Source organism: Lepidothrix coronata, unplaced genomic scaffold (genome assembly GCF_001604755.1).
Source record: "Lepidothrix coronata isolate B3197 unplaced genomic scaffold, Lepidothrix_coronata-1.0 Scaffold167, whole genome shotgun sequence".
NCBI lineage: Eukaryota > Metazoa > Chordata > Aves > Passeriformes > Pipridae > Lepidothrix > Lepidothrix coronata.
In genome coordinates, this window is record NW_016690347.1 from 1,666,961 (window position 1) to 1,680,246 (window position 13,286).

Consider the following 13,286-nt stretch of genomic DNA (forward strand, 5'->3'; position numbering starts at 1 on the left):
TCCTGCTGTCAAGAGTACAGAGGCACTCTGAATAGCTTTAAATAAGAAATTAATCAACTCACTTCTAAAAATCGAGCCATAAAACCACAGTAGTTGCATGAACTTATTCTTCATTGATCCACTGAATTAGGTGCTTCAAGAAAGTGCAGAGAACTCAAGAAAGTTCAGAACTGTACAGCTTTTCTAAACAAATGTCCACTTAAATATGTTCTGGGGAAACTGGGGAGCAGCAATGGATTATTAAGATTCTTCAGAAAGTAAACTTAAGAATGACAGGTTCAGCTCTTTGCATCTTTATCTTCTGGAGTTTATTAAACAAACGTATCTTTATTCTGGTTTTATATCTCAGTATCTCCCTTTTCAATAAATTGAATTCAGATATATTATCTGTATCTGCCTAAAAGGCAGTGGATTTTAAATAAGCTAGGTCTAGAAACAAAAACCAGTCACCTATTATTTTCCTATTAACTGTCCTGACTACTTTGGCTCCTTTAGCTTATCCACTGCTTATGCATCCCCTTGCACATGCTGGAAAGACTGCGTACATTCTAGATATCACTTTAATCAACACAGTAGGATGACATATTCCTCAGCCGCAGAGGAGGTGTAGGTGTTCTTAAAGCAGCCATGGCAATCCCCTCAGTGTGATGAAGAAGACTTGTTTATCCAGTCCCTACCTCCGGTCCCTACTCACCACAGTTCTGGTGAATCACAAGCAGGCAGCTGTGCCAGCAGTCTCTGCCTACAGGAGCCCAGAGCAGGAGGAAACTCCACCAAGAAACACACACCTGTGCACGTGCTCAGATACAGAAAGCTTCTCTTGGAGGTTATCTCTTCCCAGTTTGCTGCCACACACTGGGCCAATGAGCTCCTCAGAAGTGCCCAGACAGAAGTTAAGTGTTAACTGTTTTCCCTTCAGTCAAAGAAAACTAAACCCATGTGCATTTCCATGCAGAGGAAAAATATAGGAGAAGGCTAGAAGCCCTGCCCTGTTCTGATTCAAATTCATTCATCAGCACAAAAGAGACGTGAATATGAAGGTAAGAACCTCATCAATCACAAACACATTAAACACATACACACCAATAAGACAATCAAATACAAGATGTATATTAACAACTCTTATTACATTTTTTAATTAATTGGCATAATATGACTAATTATAAACATTGCACAAGGCATACCATGATGAATAAAAAACATATTAGATCATTCTTAGCCAACATTCTTTATATATAACAGAATGATACTGGATCAGACCCTACAGTAGAACATATCATGTAACTTCAACCAATTGTCATTTAAATAACGAAAGGAAGGAATCGGAACTTCACAGGACAGTAGGAAACAGGAATTCAGTAGAAGACAGAAGTCATCAATGCCAATTGTCCTACAACTAATAGCCAGGGCAGTGTTGCCACTGCTTCTATCTGTAAAAACAAACAAAACAAAACCAAAACCAAAAAAACCACTTATTTTTTAAAATACCTGTTTTTCATACATGTCAAGAGAACCAAGCATTTGTAGAGCACTTAGGTATATTTTAAGCTTTTTGTTGGAAATGTGAACATACTTCAAAGAACAGGCTCTTTTCAGCTCTTTTCATAGAAATGTGAATATGAAAGAAAAGGCGATATGCCATGACCAAATTAAAATCTTCTCCACTGCATTACCAACAGTATCTGATGGATGGAATCCTGTGAACTACTTTGTGGTGTGTTAATTACCAATGCTTTTCTGACATCTTAGTTCCCAACGTGTTTCTTAGAAGGGGACCAAGACATCTGGACTTTTGGATAAGGGAGAACACATTAGAGTTTCAGACAGAGACTGATATTTGGAGAAATATTTGGAGACATCAGTACTTTATTTCTCCCTTCGATAATCTAGTCTCACAATGACTCTCAGCCTGGAGCATAAACCATTCTATCACATCTCTGAAGAATCTCATTGTCACCAAGAGACAGGTTTTCAACTCCATTCATTTGAATAGTGAGGCAGCCTAGTCCCGTTATGTCATATTGGCAGAAACTTATGGTGTTCCTTGAACTCTGACAGGTGTCCTAGGATACATATTATCAAGACTGCTCCGCAAAGCCACAAAGGGTATAAATATATCTTCTACTTGTTTTGATGAACAAATATGGCATGACTCCACTCATGGAATCAACACCTAAAGAAAACTGCAGAGCTAAATCTGAACCAGCTTAACAAATGCACCACTTCTCACACATTCTTAAGGTGAAAAAGACTATAACACACACATGGCCTGTTCTGCCACAATACTAACACGCCACTGCAGTTTTCTAACAGAGGTCACATATCAAGGATTTCCTTCCTGGAGGAAAGTGCAAAGACAGTTACCACAACAACATTAGCAGCACACTGAGGCTTGTATTGTGGATCTAGACTTACATAGGGTTTTTTCAAGTGGAAAAGAAAATAGGCTGTTGCAAGATTACACAGTATTTACATAATTGAGGCAATTATTGCTCTGATCATTTAATTGCCTTTAGCACCACAAATAATTTTCAGCTGTAAAGTATTAAACTTGTTTATATGTGATAGCAACAAATCAGTCATCATACAAGTAAAATGGTTGCCATCTCAGCTTACCGTAAATTTACAATTTTTACAGTTTGAATTAGCACACACAGAAGTACCTCCATTTTCAAAATAAAGCCCCAGTAAAATGACAATGTATACTACTTTAGTTAGATTAGTAGAGGTTCTCTTCCTGTACTGGAAGTACCACTTAAACCAGCTGCTCCTCCATCATTCATCAGGTTTGGTATTTGATTAACTCAGACCTTTTTTTTTTTTTCTGGCAGTGTTTGGCTTTGGAGTTTTTTTGCGTGCTCTTTCGGGTGTGATTTTTTTTCTTTTAGTTTGCTTTTGGTTTGCTTTTTTGGGGGCGACTGTTGGGTTTTCACTGAGTTTGTGTTTGTTGTGGTTTTGTTTCATCTCCTCCCTCCCCCCCCTTTTTCTTTTTTTTTTTTACATTAGAAGCGCTGAGTGCAGGTGGGTGGAGAAAGATAGCCTGACTCACATTACATAATATGCATATAAAAAGGCTTGTTCAAACTTTTCCAGTGTGTAGACATTACCTGACCAATGAGAGATATCAAAGACAGTACTTTGGTGGCTTTCTAAAGTTGAGGGGTGGCTTCCATAAGGATTTTAACCCTCTCATCCACACTAATAAATTTTAATCAGTTGTATCACTGTCATCCTACAAGCTACTGATAAGTCTGAGTCTCTGTGAATTCAGGACTGACTCAAAAACTATTAATGTAGGACCAAATAAGTAATCGTAAGGTCTGATACACAATGTCAAAATCTGAATAGGTCTTAATCAGAGAGGGGTGACAATAGAAGGATTACAGATCCACACTTTAAATAATATATTAAAAGACAGAAAATACTCTCAGTGGACTAACATTTAGATACTTATGGATGGAAATTAAAGCACGCTAACAACACACAAACCTTCAGCACTTTCAGCATTTGTAAGCAAATATCCTTACGGCAACGTAACATTTGGCTGGAGATCCCCGTTATCCTGATGACACCTGGCGCTCTGACAGCCGCTGTTTACAGTACGAGTGAGAGCACAGAGCCGTGGCCGGCGCGGGGGTGACCCTCGGGCGGCACCGCAGCCTGTGGTGGAGCGCTGGGACGTGTCCGCGGTGCCCGCAGTCGGGCACGGGCACAACCCACCGCCCCCTGCCCTTCTCGGGCCACAGTGACGCGGCAACACCGGCGCCCTGCACCCGGCAGCTCCCCTTGGAAGGAACAGGAACTGTCTCAGCCGCCAGAGAGATGAAACCTGTGTGTCACGATACCGTTGCATAAATCCTCCCCAGCAAAACACGTTTCCCGTCGGGAAAGAGCCATGGGGAGCTGGCACAAGTCTTCAGCTCCCACCCACTGTATGGTTCTGTACCTTTGCGTTTTCCCTAATAATTTATCTAGAAAAAAGATAACACAGTAAGAGGAAACAATTTATTCTCAGATGGAGAAAACACCAGGATGAGCAAGCAATAAGGTCCCACCAGCAGTTAGAGAGCAAACATCCCAAGTGTTCAGCTTTTGCAAGCCAGCTATCACTGACATCATTTAAAGTGCAGACTTGTTTTGTCGCAAAAAAAAAAAAAAAGGAACAATGATAAACTTACTTAGAAGAGAGCACTAACAGTACACAAAATCATGGCATTAAAGCTTCTTTGCAACGATCCAAAAACACTTCGCTCTCTCTGGTCTCCCAGTACCTAAGCAAATTGTTATTCGTGCACAGAGCTGGCCAAGGCAGCCCAGAGCAGGCGCGGGGAAACTCCCACAGGCAGAGGCATGACTACGCTGATGGTAGGCAGCCACAAAATGAGGTGCCTTAGAAGCTTCTCCATGTGTTATTCCTCATGAGAGGGCCTCCCTCATCTCAGGAATCACTGAAAAGCCTGTTAGCACTATAAAATGCTTGAGTAATTATCATTTAAAAATTGTAACTGGTATAAGCTAGCATACTCCCTGAGCACTATACTCATTTTGCCATCTACACACTTATGAATGGCAGAGGGAAAAAACCCTTCACCCTGGTAATTAAGCCATTTACCTGAAGAAAGCTAGTTAAGTGCAGCAGACCATCTGCCCAGCAATAAAGGGAGCCACTTGTAACATCTCCCTGCAAAGCCTTTGTGGTGCCGTTAAAGACTTCCCCAGACCAGTCCTGAAAGTCCCTGTGGACAGTCACAGGAGAGGGGGAAAACCAAACACACACCACAACACACAGAGCTATTTAGCTGGTTTGTTTTGTTTTGTAAACAGAGGCAATAAGTCAACCAGTAGGTAATTTCCCCAAACAACGATGGGATGTTGACCTTCATAAGGAGCCGGATCCAGACGCAAGGGTTCTGCCTGCGGAGCAGACTGCAGCCGAAGCCATCTGCATGGCCCTCCCTGGGCACACACATCTGCTCACTCACAGACAGACCAAACAGCCGCCGAGCAGCTCCCTGAGATGCTACGAGGTTGTTCCTGTTTGTAAACGCCGGGTAAGCGGCCCGCGATAACTCAGAGACCTGAAACAATCTCAACACACAATAAGCAACTTCACAGAAGTTTAACTTGGACCTTTCACACACGAGGAAGTTTTGAATGAACTTTGACAGCACAAAGCAATTTAAATTCAAAAAAACAACTCATGCAAGTAGATCCACCTCCTGTCTACAACTACGGCCCAATGAGTAAAAGTTCAACACAGTAGCATGCAATGAAACTATAAAGCAAACTCGGAATAAATCTAAGCACATAAATCCTTTTAAAACTGTACATATATAATATACATGTAACCTGCTGGTTTGTCCCCAGTTTTGGTAAGGAATTAGAAAGAGACTGATAATACAGTTGAAAAAAATGACATCAGCAACGTAAGGTAAAGAACTTGAAAAGAATTTGTTAGACTTGGCTTTAAAAATACACTGACAGTCAGTCATGAAAAGTGAAGTTAACGCAATTACAAACTCTGAAATACATAGGAAAACAGATGCACACCCTTTCTGAAGCTGAACATTAGAGCGATGCCCAGGAGTGACTTGTAAGAAGGACTCCTGAGCAAAACACTACAATTTTCAAGTTTACTAAGGAGAGCATTTGGATGGGTCTGCCCACAGTCGTTGCTTGTGACTGCATGCCTACGTTACATAAAGTACATATTAAAAATATTACACTGTGGAAACACAATCAATTAAGCAACAGCCATATGGCCTATTCATATGCTGTTTTGATGAAAAAGCTTGGATTCAGAGATAAACTTGGATATAGATTAGAGAAGGACTACCAAAAGGTGAGTGGAATTGTACTGTGGAAGGAGATAAAAAAGGAAGAAAAGGAGAGGACTAAAAGTTGGAGTCAGCTTTCACAGTCCACCAAGCAGCACTCCCAGTGAACGTGCCAGAAAGGCAACCCCTCCACTGCCCACAAAAGCAAACAGCATCAGCGCCTACCACAGTGATACAGCGGTCGATCCGCTTGCGTAAGCCAAAATCTCCTCCCTGCACCCTCCTCGCCCTTAAGGCCAAAATAAAAGCGCGTTAAAACGCTCTCGCAGCGTACATTCCTCTTTAGAGGAGATGCAAGGACATCTCCCTGCCTTCCCTGTAGGAAATAAGGGCTTGCAGCAGCCCGTCGCTCGCACGCGTTTGAGGCGCAGCCAAACCCGCAGGCCCTGCGGCGGGGCTCGCTCGGGAGGCGCCGCCAGGTACCTTGACCCTGCTAAGCCATCCCTCCTCTCCCGCCGGGGCTCACCCCATTCCCGCTAGCAGGTGTTGCGGGTATTCCCCCTTCCTGCAGAAGCTCGCCACTACCTCAAGCCCCGCTCAGAGCCCGCTGCCCCCCACTCCCGCTGCCCCCCACTCCTGCGCCGCAGCCCGGCGGCCACCCCCACGGGCAGCTCGGCACCCCGCGCTATCCCCGCCCGGCGCGGACGCGCCGCAGCACCCCGATCCTTTAAAGAAGCTTTCGAAGCAACCAGCCAAGCTCCGGAAACGACGGCGCGGCCCCGCCGATGCCCCTCCGCGGGGCCGGGGAAGGAAGGCGGGGGGTCTCGCCGCTCCGGCGGGCACGGTCCGGGAGCCGCCCCCACCGGCGCGGCTCTGCCCTCCGGCTGCCCCCGGGCCGGGTCGCGGTGGGTGCCCCGCGGGAAGGGAGCGAAGCCCCCGCGCGAAGGGAGCGAAGCCCCCGCGCAGCCCGGCGGGCACGGGCGGCCAAGGAGCGCCCCCGCACCTGTTGCGGACGAGGCCGCCGCCGGGCCCCGCAGCGCTCCCGTCCCGCACGGCCGCCCGCAGCCGGCCCGCAGCCGCCGGCCGACCCGCGCCGCTGCCCTCCCTCCGCCCGGGCCGGCGACAGCGCCTCACCTGCGGGGCGCCGGCGCCCGCCGCTCCTGCCCGCGGCCTCCGCCATGTCTCCTCCTGCTCGGCGAGCGCGGCTGCTCCGCCCCGCGGCTCCGCGGCCCTGGGCAGGTGAGAGCGCCACGTCCCCCGCCCCCGCCGGCGGGCTCTGCCCGGCAGCAGGTGAGGGCGGGCCCGGCGCCCGCGGCCCGGGAGCGGCCGCGCTTCACGGGCAGGAGGCGCTTGTGCGGCGCGGTGCGGGGGCGCTTGCCCGCACTCCCGGCCCCCGCGGCGGCCCCGGGCAGCCGACGTGCCGGTGTTCACCCAGGTGTGCTGGTATTTTTCCTCAGAGCGGCTCCCGTCGTATTGGCACAGCTCGTTCGGTACCAGCGCGGGGAGAAACAACAGGTTTGGTGATGCTCGCCATCTCGACGGTAGGTGGGAGGAGTGGCGGCCGCCTCACAAGCCCAGGCGATGCGCCGCATCGTGTGGGGAAGAGCTGCACTGCTGCAGACTCGCTTCTGCGGCACGTGCTTTTGAACAGTCAGGTTTAGAGTTGCCCGCAACACATCGCTTCCAAAAAAAATGGCTCTGTGAAGAGCTGTCGACGAATCAATCCTTTCTGTAAAGAAACTCATGGCATACGGGTAAGCAGGTGGAGACACGCAGCTCCCTTAGTCTCGTGTGCTTGGACAAAGCCAACTTCAGCCACCGTGCAGCACTTTCAAGTTCAGGGTATGAGGTCTTCTAGGGGGAGGGATTGTTGCACCAGGAGCCATTTGTGCTCTAAAACAGAAGCAGCTTGGGGCTTGAGTGATAAACGTGCCCTGTGGTTTGTGGGCAGGAGGGCGTTTGGGATACAAGAACAGGCTGAGCTTTACGCTGGAAGGCACAAAACACAGCAAGATCAGCACTGCCTTGATCGAGTTTTCACTTCTATGATCTCTTAATTGAGGGGCAAAGGTGTCTCTTGGTCCACCTGAGCCCTGGCTTACAACAGTATGGATCAAGGACCAAGAGGTTATCCAAGCTGAAACCCCATGGTATACCCTATAGTCAAAATGTTGCCCTAGGCAAAATCCTGCACTGAAACATCATGTGTCCTTACAATGTAATCTCAATTCCCTCACTTGTGGTCCACGTATCCACTAGCATATTCAGGGAGCCAGGCTGAAAAATCCCAGACGTCTGATGCACTCTGTCCCAGAATGTTTTTCACATTCTTTTCGGGGATATAAAAAGTAATGTGACTAGCACAATCTATATGAAGTAGCCTGAAGTGGGGATATTCCATAAGCTTTTGCGCACAGATCTAGTACCTATATGGATAAGCTGTGCTGTTCAAGGAACCACTTCGGACCAGATCACAATCGCTCAAGTAGCCCAAGCATAGTACATGGCCCAGCCTAGGCATGGATCAGACCCAATATAGTCTTACAGTGGAGAATACAGAACTGATTGCTGAGCAACTCTGCAGAAGCCACCTTGGGTCTGGTGAAGCCAGCAATGAACTATAGGAGTTAATTCCCAGCTGGTGCCAGGCTCGGTCTCATGGAGACATTCAACTGAAACCTCGATCACCCTCCCTTCTGTTATACATAGCTGGCATTTCTGAGCGCTCGGAGTCATAGAGAACAGGCTGCATCGCTTTCAAAGTAAACAGAGCAATGCAATTACATTCTGGTCTATTGATGCTGTGTGAAATCAGGTTTCCCAACTGCAATCATGGACCGATACAGGATTGTGCTTCACACAAAAAATCAAATTAGGGATGTTCATTGTCCTAAGGGTCACTTTTCAATGGGTAGTGGTGTTTTTCAGTTGCTTTGGGTTTTACAAATCAACCTCCACCACTGGTCTTTCCAGTGTTTAAAACTACCTTGAATGTGTACTGTTTCCTGCTGTAATAGCAGTAGAAATTGGTAAACTGTAGCTATATTTCTCATGAAACGTAGTTAAGTTTTTGGAATGAGTTGAATCCACCTATGTCCAAAAATCAGTGGAACTGTCTTCAGAGTAAAAAAAATCTGACTAAAAGTATTTAATCTACTGTTCTTTGTTTAGCCTTTTTAAATGCATAATTGCTGCATTTTGTCAGTGGGAATTACTGTATACATGTTAGGACAGCATGTTTATGTTTAAAATAAAATACTTAGTTTTCTTTGAAAATGCTTGCTAGACCTGAAAAATTGCGAACATAAACCTTTTACTGACTACCAAGGCTTCTGAAGAAAGAAGTACCTTCTTGTCCAGGCAAGTCTTACTCACATTGGAATTTTCTGCAGCTGCCCTAGAAGAATCTGTTGATACCCAGTGCTACAATGGTGGAGGGACAGTGACAGTGGATGGACAGGGAACATCCACAATCATTTTTCATTACATGCGAGAAAAGACACACTGCATAAACAGAAGCAGAAAAAGAAACAACAGGGCACAATGACTCTTCAGTGCATGGAAGCAGGACTTTTCATTTCTCAAGTCAAGTAGAGCACATGGAGAAAAATTTTGTTTGGCCTTGGCTTGTTAGTACAGGAATTAGACTGAACAGGAGAACCAAGAAAATATTCAATGCTGTGATAATCCAACTCAAATCACAGTAAGTTTAACATGTGTCAGAAAGGTTCCCTTGATACTCAATTTGATTTTTTCTTTTTTTTTTATTCCAATATTTTCCAGTTCTATACCTTTATTATTTTAAAAGTCCAAAAATATAGGAAATAGTAAGTCTTAGGTTATTTTTATTTCCAACTGTGTATGTCAGAGATAGCTTTAGAACAAGCTAACATTACTGTGGTTCAGGTGTATACAACTGGTACAGTTCAGTAGTACATAAACAACTCTAAACAAATGCACCATAGAACTTAAATTACCAAAAATAAACAATAATAAACGATGTAGGGCAGTAGGTAAAACAATTACCTTTAGAACTTGCACACTAAAAGAAAAATATCTAATTATGATTGAAATTATGAAGCTCTACTACAGATAATATTGAGATATATTACAAAGAAACTTGAAAAGTTGTCGTCACATTTTGGTTTTGTTCCAGTGATGTACAGTCACATGAAATCTTACATCAGTTTTTCATGAAATTAACATCTGCTTACTTTATTACAATATTTCATGAGTTTATAACTTTGTGTGTATGTGTATGGGGTTAAATTTTTGAAAAACTTGCATGTAAAAACATTTGAAGTAAAATAATGTTGCAGATTGTTTATAGATTCCTTATGGATTATAGAAATAAAAGCAGTCAGGAAGCTGCAGTGTTTTTAACATTGGTAAACAAATACTGGATTAAAGTGCAACAGTCCCTCTGACAGCACACCTGCTCTGTGCTGAAAGGAAATCTTTTCATCTCTGCAGAGAAGCAAAGAAAAATTTCAATGTCAGGTGTGTTTCTCTCGAAAGTCGGTGATAGCCTTCCAGAGCGTGCATAGCATTCCTCCTCTGAAAAGAAAAAGCGTAAAGACACTCAGGTACAAAGATACCCTCTAGCCTCAAAGCATTCCAATTTAGGTGCTTTCTGATTTTCTTGCCCTGGTTTTGATCAATGAAATTCAGTGGGAAGGCTGATCAAAGGTGAAATTCAACATGCAATACTCAAATAGAGAACAGAGTCCTTTCCTGATTATAGTACAGGGCAATCGTTCCACTTGGCAGATGCCTGCTGTCTGGAATTCAGACTTCTGGTCCAAAGGACTTGCATAACCCACATCTGACTTCCAACATGATGAAAGTGTCGATTACGTAAAAATCTTAACACTTGCCTTTTATTGTAATTTTTTAGTTACTTTTTTTTAAACTGTCTGGGCACGCACATCACAGTGTCTGATAATTTCCATTGTTTCTACTTAAACTTGGTACTGCAGTGATCCACACATCTGGCATGATAACGTGAAATCTAGTGTTACTTACAGTCCATAAGTAAGATTTCTGAAGTTTGATGATGATGATAAACTACTGAAAGTTTTGCTGTCTCTACCTTTTAAAATAAAAGCAAGGCTCTAATGGGATATTCAGTGTCTCCAGGTGTAGGGTAAATGCTTACCCTAATATTTTGCCTTTAATAGAAATAGCTTATTTTAAAATTTAAACAGTATCCAGCTGTTTAGCAGGATGGTGTCAGCATACAAAGACATACTGGAAAATGTTACTTATTTTAAATTAATACTGCACAATACAGTAAATTAGTATCAGTTATTTTCTCTTGAAACACAGCACAACTCCTGCTCAGCACAGTTCATTTAAACGTGAAGCATTACCTCAGTCTCAAACTTTTCAGATCATCTCGTGTAACATAGCAGAGAACATCCGTTAAGGTATAGTCTTCAGCCAAGAACTGCAAAAAGAAGTTTAAATTAACATTTTGTTAGAAATATCATTTAGCTTCCTAAGCTCATGTTCCTAGGATCATCTGCCCTTAAAAATAGAAGGTTACACCTGGAAGAAACCTTAAATTGAGCTAAAACGTGGTACATGTAACAGATTAATCCACATTTGTTTTAAAAATACAACGGAGCTACTTAAATTTTACACTGTATATTCTGCATTGGCATACCAAGCACAACTTGAAAGGTGTAATGCTTTTAACAGCTACTCAAAACCTTTGTCAACTGGCATTTCTATTGTTACCACTGATATCTCAGAATCACAGACTTCAGTGAACACAAATCAGAGCATAATTAATACCACATTTAACCCACAAGGAAATTAAAAGCAACAGTTAAGGCCTACCTTTTCAAGAAAGGCATCTAAATTTATGTAATTGGATTTGGATGAACCTTTGATCTGATATGTAGGAGTGATAACTACATTCAGGTGTTCCTAAGTCATCTGATATTCTGAGGTGCTTAACACCTCTAAAATTATATAATTTGCTGCAGAGCATACTGATCTACTTCAGCATATTTTGCTTCAGCACAGTTAGCTAAGCGCGAACAGGTACCCTGTATTCAGCATATCATCAGCAGGGACAGGTGCCATGTGTAAAGACACTGAAAAAGCAAGAGTGTCTATTTACCAGGACATTTTATTCCCTTATTCCTAATTGGATTTAGGAATTATTAACAGTACTGTATTTTTAAGAAGGCCTTTATATTCATGGCTTTTTCTTATCTGAAAACAAATCACTCTCTCAAAATGTGCTGAAATAATTAAAAAGGTTTGGTATCTTCTTGCACTGAGACACAAAACAGTACTGCAACTGTACTAGAAAGTGAACAGAATCATTGCTACCTTGTTTATCGTGGCCTCATCAGCTCCATGAACTCTCAGCCAGTTTATGAGATCCGGGTCTTCGGTCCCTGTGCCAGTGGAATGACGATGACAGACAGACAATCCAGGAATATCTGAAACGAGCATTTCTAAGATAAGGTTTTATGTTGCCAAAGCAACCTCTTGTTATTTTTGACTCCTGAAGCACTTTCTTCTGTGAGCTTTCCATTCAAGCTTAGAATACCAGTATCCCCATAAATAAAGATAAATGTCAATTCCCAAAACCCACACTTAATTACAATTTATAGACATTAATTATTCCACTTGGTTAGGGGTACAGTTCAAGTAGTGTGAACGCTGATAGAGATTTTCTCCCCTCTTCATAAAATGACTTTACAAGTACAAGGCACATCGATTTCACTGTCGCTGTTTCTACACGAAGGTTGCATCAATTAAACCGAACTGTTCAGTGCAACTCATACAATCGGTGCACAAGCAATGCCTTGGATTGAGGATCAGTTGCTTTTGGGAAGCAACACTTCTCTGAAGCATATTACACAGAAACATCAAACTGCACTAGCACTTCCACCTTCTTCAGGGCAGATACACAGCAAAGTCGGCTTCCCTCAGAAACCTTTAAGTTGTATTTACATTTCACCAATTAGGTCCTCTTGAACTTTCGGTGGAACAATTGGAACAGGCTGTAATTCAAGGAACACATACCTAACATACTAGATTATCCTTTTAGAAATATTTATTCTGTAGAATATGAGCCTCGTACTCTTCCATATAATCACAAACAAAAATATTTAAATCGTACCATTCCTTGTACTTTGATTAACAAATTCAGTAATTTGTTTCCACAATGTACATTCTTACTTCAGAGCAAACCCTACCAGAAGCAGCATAATAAAGCATCTTTGCTGAAGACTGGCTCAATAAAATGAACAGATGTTTAGCTGGCACCATTTCATCTGCAGCTCTATAGTATAAAACTTTTCCTTGAAAATTTTTCTCACCTATTGGCTGTGACCTGAGGCGTAGGTTTCTGATCTCTTGATCTTTTTCTTCTATAGCTTGATGTAAGAGGACTTGAAATTCTCTCTCCTTTTGAACCAACTCCTCCAATAACCTGCAAAGTAACCAGAAGAAAGCACACATTTCCTTAATTAGCTTCAATTTTCA

General features: G+C 43.3%; 2 protein-coding genes across 2 annotated transcripts in view; both read right to left on the reverse strand.

Moving 5' to 3' along the window:
* MAP7 (microtubule associated protein 7) overlaps positions 1 to 6,981 on the reverse strand; it is a 117,362-nt gene extending 110,381 nt beyond the window's left edge. Inside the window, exon 1 of the mRNA XM_017829688.1 lies at positions 6,912 to 6,981. Coding sequence (XP_017685177.1) covers positions 6,912 to 6,957 — 46 coding nt within the window. The 5' untranslated portion in view covers positions 6,958 to 6,981. The remainder of the gene's footprint in view (positions 1 to 6,911) is intronic.
* A 2,624-nt stretch (positions 6,982 to 9,605) lies between these two features.
* Positions 9,606 to 13,286, reverse strand: part of MAP3K5 (mitogen-activated protein kinase kinase kinase 5) — a 103,834-nt gene continuing 100,153 nt past the window's right edge. The window contains exons 27-30 of the mRNA XM_017829711.1: positions 13,121 to 13,233; positions 12,123 to 12,235; positions 11,150 to 11,226; positions 9,606 to 10,334 (exon numbers count right to left, since the gene is read on the reverse strand). Coding sequence (XP_017685200.1) covers positions 10,274 to 10,334; positions 11,150 to 11,226; positions 12,123 to 12,235; positions 13,121 to 13,233 — 364 coding nt within the window. The 3' untranslated portion in view covers positions 9,606 to 10,273. The remainder of the gene's footprint in view (positions 10,335 to 11,149; positions 11,227 to 12,122; positions 12,236 to 13,120; positions 13,234 to 13,286) is intronic.